Source organism: Penaeus japonicus, unplaced genomic scaffold (assembly GCF_977035675.1).
Source record: "Penaeus japonicus unplaced genomic scaffold, GWHDUDI00000001_assembly GWHDUDI00000040, whole genome shotgun sequence".
NCBI classification, from domain to species: Eukaryota; Metazoa; Arthropoda; class Malacostraca; order Decapoda; family Penaeidae; genus Penaeus; species Penaeus japonicus.
The window spans coordinates 14,412,089-14,419,588 of NW_028234442.1; the positions used below are offsets into that span (position 1 = coordinate 14,412,089).

General features: G+C 37.2%; 2 protein-coding genes across 3 annotated transcripts in view; both read left to right on the plus strand.

The window, feature by feature from the left end:
• LOC122257826 (aurora kinase) overlaps positions 1-4,705 on the plus strand; it is a 5,973-nt gene extending 1,268 nt beyond the window's left edge. The window contains exons 2-7 of the mRNA XM_043023339.2: positions 321-491; positions 1,046-1,249; positions 1,416-1,589; positions 2,003-2,122; positions 2,484-2,715; positions 3,049-4,705. Coding sequence (XP_042879273.1) covers positions 352-491; positions 1,046-1,249; positions 1,416-1,589; positions 2,003-2,122; positions 2,484-2,715; positions 3,049-3,159 — 981 coding nt within the window. The 5' untranslated portion in view covers positions 321-351 and the 3' untranslated portion in view covers positions 3,160-4,705. The remainder of the gene's footprint in view (positions 1-320; positions 492-1,045; positions 1,250-1,415; positions 1,590-2,002; positions 2,123-2,483; positions 2,716-3,048) is intronic.
• The window catches only part of LOC122246048 (BTB/POZ domain-containing protein KCTD9), a 454,156-nt gene that overhangs the window by 235,226 nt on the left and 211,430 nt on the right, over positions 1-7,500 (plus strand). The window lies entirely within an intron of this gene.

The window sequence follows — 7,500 nt, forward strand, 5'->3', positions numbered from 1 at the left end:
ACAACACCTTAGTGATTACCAACGACCCACAACCCTTTGGTACTTCAGGTAAGTCAGAAGGGATTCCATTGTGTACAATCTGGCAAGACATGTAGACTTCCTTTACATACGTTATCAAATAAGGAACCAGTCTATGTCTTCCCAGCATGTCCTTGCTTGAGGTTTGTTGGCCTTTGCTGGACAGCTGATTGCATGTAGGCCGCGGTGATTGCTCGAATCATTACAGATGTAATGGCAAATTTTAACTCAATCAAGAGCATAATTTAATGTAAATTATCCCTTCCACTTCCCTGAAATTAATCACCTTACTGATTCCGCAGCAAACAGCAGCAGGCCAGTCGGGGTAAACGAATGCTGACCAATAAAGAGAACGGGATGATGGCAAGCAGCAGCAGCAGTTCCTTGCGGTTACCCCTTCAGGAGACTTCGAACGTCCCTAAGAGCACAGAGGTTACGCGGAAGGAGAGCACCAGCAGTACAGGCAGCACGGGGTAGGAATGTCTCTTGTCTTTTGGTTGTGTGGAATATATGTAGTTTTATTTCCACCTCTCTTTTTCTTGCTCTCCTTTCTCTCTCTCTCTCTCTCTCTCTCTCTCTCTCTCTCTCTCTCTCTCTCTCTCTCTCTCTCTCTCTCTCTCTCTCTCTCTCTCTCTCTCTCTCTCTCTCTCTCTCTCTCTCTCTCTCTCTCTCTCTCTCTCTCTCTCTCTCTCTCTCTCTCTCTCTCTCTCTCTCTCTCTCTCTTTCTCTCCCTCTCCTTTTTTCCTCTCATTATCCTTCTCTCTTTCTCTCTCTCAAACTCTTTTTCTCTTGCTCTCTTTCACTTTCCTCTCTCTTCTCTCTCTTTTTTCATTTTTCTTGCTCTCGCCCTCTTTCTCTCCTCTTTCTTTTTTCTCTCCCTCTCTCTTTCTTTCCTTTCCTTAACTTCTTCTTCCCTCATTCTTTCCATCTCCCATTCTACTGTGGATATATTTTTTTAAAGATTTCCCTTTCACTGCTCTGCAAAGATTCCCTTCAAATGTTCATGTACTTTCCCTCTGCAATACAGAGAGAAAGGTAAGCGGAAGTGGACCCTCGACGACTTTGAGATTGGCCGTCCGCTCGGGAAGGGAAAGTTCGGCAACGTTTACCTGGCACGAGAGAAGACGAGCAAGTACATCATCGCCCTCAAAGTGCTGTTCAAGTCGCAGCTCCAGAAGGCCAATGTAGAGCACCAGCTGAGGAGGGAGATTGAGATCCAAGCCCATCTCAGGTGAGGGATTCCACTGCTTTTATCGCTTTCATTCTTGAGCGGCTGTTGAATGCTCTTGGTACGGTCTGTTATAAACACGCAGTCACCGTATTCACATTACAGCCTCAAAACTATTCGTAATGAGAGAAGAAAACTAGTCATCATCACTTCTCCCTTCCACCCTCAGGCATCCTAACATCCTGCGGCTCTACGGCTACTTCCACGATGATGTGCGAGTGTACCTCATCCTGGAGTATGCACCTCGTGGTGAGTTGTACAAGGAGATGCAGCAGCAGCCCCATAGCCACTTTGATGAAAAGAGGTCGGCCAAGTATATCATGCAGCTTGCAAATGCTCTCAAGTAAGTGTTACGGTATTTACTCTTTTTCATCATTTTCTTGATTTTCTCTTTGTTCTCCTCCTCCTTTTCTTACCTTCCCTCTTTTCTTTTCCTTATGGAGCTTTACTTTTTTCTGCTTTTATTGTTTTCTGAAAGGTTTACTATTGTTGATATTGTCCAGTCCTGCCAATAAATTTTTTTGTTTCTTTGCCTTTTGGATAGTTATCTGTTTTTTATTTTTTATTTATTTAATTATCTGGTATGCTTGCAAGATACATAACTGAAGATGCAAGAATTAGAAGTGATATTAATAGGCACACACCAGCTGATTTCTCTTGCAGAGCCAGTATTTCTTTACCTGACAGTTTCATTTCATAGGTATGGGTATGTGGTAATCATTAAAGATTATCTAATAAAGTTTGGTGTCCTTCCAGGTACTGCCACACCAAGAAGGTCATCCACAGAGACATCAAGCCAGAAAACTTACTATTGAGTCTCCGAGGTGACCTGAAAATTGCTGACTTTGGTTGGTCCGTTCATGCGCCTTCTTCAAGGTATGTTGTGTGACATAAGCTGCTGGTCTAATTATTTTTTTTTATATCTTAATAATAGTATCATGACTATTTAATGGTAATTTGTAATTTTTTCTGATGTTTTTAAACTTTTGAAAATATTGAAAGGGTATTTATAGGATATGATACAGGTAATAATATGGTAAATTTTGGTTGAAGTTTGAAAATTCTCAGTTTGTTTAGGTGTTGACAGAAAGCTACTTGTTAGTGATTAATCTGTTTGGAGTTGATCCCATATTAAACTGTGATAAGCCCATGCTTTTTTAATAAGGAATAGGGTTGATGATCATGAATATACTGTAATGTAGGAGAGCATGTATTATATTTTTGTTTGTATTTTCAGACGGACTACACTTTGCGGCACTCTAGATTACCTCCCACCAGAGATGGTTGAGGGAAAGGCCCACGATGAGAAAGTAGACTTGTGGTCTTTGGGTGTCCTCTGTTACGAGTTCCTCTGCGGGAAACCTCCTTTTGAAGCAGAGACCAATTCTGAGACTTACAAACGTATCAGTAATGTGGATCTGCGGTTCCCTTCTCACGTCTCAGATGGAGCTAAGGACCTTATTGTTAAGGTGAGTATCTTCAGTAAATGGAGATAGTTTGGAAGAAACAGCCTATATTGTGTAGTATACCTAGTGGTCAAGAATGTTGCCATGGCACAGATCTTTGGCAGGGTATGAGATATTGCATTACAGTTTGTCATTGTGGCATTTTAAACCGTGTGGAAGTTGTGTCACTGCTTAGCAGGATTCATATCAGCACGGCTTTAAAGTTTTATATAATTAGATGAATAGTAAAAGAGTCGCCTTTTTAGTTTTAATTATTTTTTCATCCTTGTTCTGATTTTGCTGCACTGCCATCCCCACCATTAGCGAAATCTTACACCTTTTCCTTTCTGTCCCCAGCTCCTCCGCCGCAACCCCCGTGCTCGCTTGAACCTTGAGGGCGTTCTAGCACATCCCTGGATCTTGGAGTGCACCAAAGATCTGCCTGCTCCCTCAGCCCACCGAGTGTAGTGATTACAGTGGAGGTCCTGCAAATATTGTGATATTGTCCTCAAACAAGAATTTATGCATTTTGTACAAAGTTAGGTGCTTTGACCACAATCTTTTATAAAAAAAGATATTACTTTGTATGCCATTTTATTCGGTAACAAGTAGCATGATTTTGTAGCTAATAACTGTGGGTCATTCCATTCAGTGTTCTAGAAAGGGTATTTGTAATATTTGATGAATATTTCTCTCTTGTATTTATGATTAAACGTAATGAGATAAAATGAACAAAAAATACATGGTCAGTTTGCAATCAACATTATGGGGGAATGGGTTAGCTTTCATTATCAAGCTCAGAAAAAACTTTTGTAAAAATGGGCACAAACAGATCCAGACTGAGTGAATAGATCATAATCATGTCAGAGACTCTTGGCCTCTATACATGTATCAATAATTTTTTTACACCGGGGACTCGCGTCGTCTATAGTTGAGTTCCAGCATCATGGAGTTGCCTGGACGACCTCCAACTATCAAAGCTTTAGATTGGCAGAATGCTTGTGCTTTTTTTAATTTTTATCATTGTATGCTTGAGCAATCTCTATTCTCTCTCTCTTGTCCGTTAGTTCCCAGTTATGTGTTATTCATTATTTTCTTCCTGTTGCTCTCTTTTAAGATAGCAAACCTTGATAACTACTGTCCATCAGAACTCTTTTCCCGTGTCAGTTTTGTTTGTGTTTGATAAGCTTCTGTAAATAAGTTCCTTTTTTTCTTCTTCCTTTTATTAGTAGCACTGCATTGAGAGAGATCATTTATAGAACAGTGATTAACAACACTTTCAGAACTGAACATAGCTGCTTTGACTGTGAAGGTGTGCATGCGACTGTGATTGTCACTGAACAAAACCATGGCGGTTTCTCCTATTAAGAATTTTATTATCTTTTTTATTATTAGAGTTAACTTCTTTTTTCTCTTTTTCTGCTTGTGTATTGCTTGACATTCTGCTAACATGTTTCTTGACTTTTGTGGTGTTAGCTCAGTTTAGTGCTGTTAGCTGTTAGTGCTGTCGTAATAAAAATATTTTTCTTGTTCACATGTTATGCAATTTTGTAAATCACGAGAAACCTTTTTTTTTTTATTATTCTTTTTAGAGTATGTTATTAGTTTACTCTATATTTATTTCTTTATCCTAGTTTAGTTTAACCCAATATTGAGATTGCCACAATGTGTTTCATTAGTATAATAAATATTATTAGTATGAAAGTTGTGTACATAGCTTACTAAATAAGTTCCCTTTAAACAGTTTTGTAAATCAGGAAAGTAAAAACAACTGTATTTACACTGCATTTATTCTGCCTTGTATTTGTACTCGGATTTGAATGTAAAGTTTATGGCCAAGAAACAAATCTTAACTGTTAATACATTTGCCTTTTTCTTAAAGTTGGCTTCTAATTGTTCATGACTTTTCATTTATTTTTATATATATATTTTTAGGAAAGTAGTGAATCCAGAAATGGGATGACATATGTTGATGAATAACAAAAACTAAAAAAAAATAAAACTGGTAATTCCTCATACATTTTCATTAACCCAGTGACAATGGAGGATGCTCCGTGTTCTGCACACTTTACTCGTGTGGATATTTATGGCTCTGATGACCCTTATTCTTAAGCCATAGTCTGGCAAAGTCAGGCATTTTTTATGCTTTTGCTTGAAAAAAATCTGCTCATCCAGAATCAAATTTAATTCTGGTATAGCAGCTAATGCCATTGGGTTAACCTGATCTTTTGAAATAAATATACTTTAAAATGGAGAGGGGGGGAATCAATAGTATTTTTAATACTGTTTAAAGCAAAAGTTTCCCTTTGATGATAAGTTTAAGTGTTGGTTGAGTGGTGGAGAATAAACACAGTTTAGAGGATGTTTTGATAATATATATTAACCCACTCACGACGGGGGCATTCCAGCCTTGAATGTCACAATGCTGGGGCTTTCGAGCGCTTAGGCCTAAATCAATTAAATGGCTGGCACAATATTGTGCCGCCCGGTCACTGGGCTTTTGAATGAGCGGTACAGAAGTGTACCACCCGTCCAGAGAGGGTTAATGTGAATAATTGTCACTACTTCGTACCTCATTCAAATGTTCAATATATTAATGCACAGTATAGATATGGCATTTGTAGCGCATGTCCAACACATTTCTTGTGTTAAGATTTCATGCTCTTCATTTCATGTATTTTCTGCAAATATCATCAATCTTTGTATCTTAAAATCTGATATAGTTTGATGTTAAAATAAACACAGACATTACCTTGTCTGGTGGGTAATTTCAAGAAATTCTGAATTTTAAGGTAGTGTGGGGAAAAAAAAAAATAAAAAAATTATTCTGTGAACCAGTTGATTTTGTTCCAATTTTTATCAAACTAGGATGTGATTTCAATTGCTAAACTGTCAATATTTTTCTTTAATGGTCTTTGAATAGATCCTGATCTAGGTAATTTAAACAACATTTCTTAAAAAACAATTATTTAAAACTTCCCAATATACATGGCACTTTTTTTTTTTAAGAAATATATAAATACTACACCAAACACTGTTGGCCTTTATATCAAGCACTTCATAAATTTACACTCGTATATATATTTATAGGTACAATGTTTAAAAACAAATGTAATAATGCCAAAACAGCTGGCAGGAGTGGAGTCAATGACAAAAGCATAAGCTCGTCAGTGGCAAGACCGACATTGAAAGACGTCCGGTAAGGATTTTTCCGTATGGAAGCATGAATGAAACACACAAGGGTATTTGCAACTCTTCCCCAAACACGTGTCACCCTCAGTACAACACGTGGCTCCCAATCTGTTTGCAAGACTTTGTGACAAAAACTGTTAGTTGTTGTTATATCTTTCCCCCCGATTTCTTTTAACCTTTTTTCTTATTTTCTTCCCAATTTTTCTGTTTTTGTTGTTGATATTCCTCCCCCCCATCTTTTAGTTTGTTTTATTTCCTCCCTCTTTTGTTGCCTTTTAAATTCTTTCACATTCTTTTGTTGAAAATCCTGCCACCATATATATTTCTTTAATTCCCCTCCCTTATCTTCCTTGATATTCCTCCCCCCCCCCTGCTATTTGTTGATTTTCATCCCTATTTTTTTCTTTCTCTCTTTTGATAATCCTCTTCCTTATACCCCCATCTCATCCTATTTTCCTCACTGGTTAGTTTTCCAATAATTTAAAAGTAACAATCTTGTCATTTCTTTAGGTAAAGCAGGAGTATTATTCTTTTGAGTCTATGGATGCAACTAAAAGATTATTAAGATTATTCTTCAACCTGATTGTATGTAATACTCTGATTGCTGGTTTTGGAAGACATAATTTTAGAATATGTAAAAACTGGAGGAAAGTTTAAGTACAAGTAGCTGAGTGATTGTCAGAAAAGGGATAAATACGTTCTTTCCATTTCTGAAATGAAAATCTGGTCATTAGGCAATTAAATGGATGCCTTTCTAATTATAAAAAAATATACATTTATATAATTTCTTTTCTTTCCAAAATGGACCTAGTCCTATTCCCCATGTAGGTCTTTGGCATCAGCCAAGAGTCAGATTTCCCCAAAATACATTAAAAACTGGAAGATTTCACCTATAATGTTTCCTGTTCAAATAATACTTAAGAATCATGAAATTCAATAAACTTTAAGCACTTGAATTGAGAGAAATATTGCATACTCAGACTACAGTAACAGTGTCACTGCCTATACTCCAAATAGTTTGGAAGAGTAAATGCCCTCAATTGAATATTAGGTAAATAAATAAATCAAACCAATACAAGAAAGCCAACACACCCGACTTAAATGCAATTAGCACACGAACCAAACAGCAAACCACCAGCTCAAACCCTCTGCAATGCCATGGGTTCCCATTTTTATGCTTTTACAGCTGCTTGATATCAAGGTAGTTCTGACCTATGCCAAACTTCTTGAATTTCTGACCTGGCAACCTTAACCACAACTAGGTCTGTCCAGCTCCCATGGCAAGCAGAGCTATGGCATGTTTCCTCATCATTTGAAAAACTGAAATCCAAAGGTCATTTGAAGGTTTACACAGGTACATACATGTGAGTACATTTACATGTATACAATATATGTACAAGTATACATATACTGTATACATATATGTATGCGCATATACATGCATGTATAAATGTATGGATGCAGTGATGAAAGACTGTCAAAGACAGAAAAATAGTGGTGTGTTAGACCATGTTGACATAACAATGAACTCATATTAGCTTAGACAAACCAAATAAACACATACACGCATTCACACATATACATACACTTACAAGTACAAGCACAAACACACACATA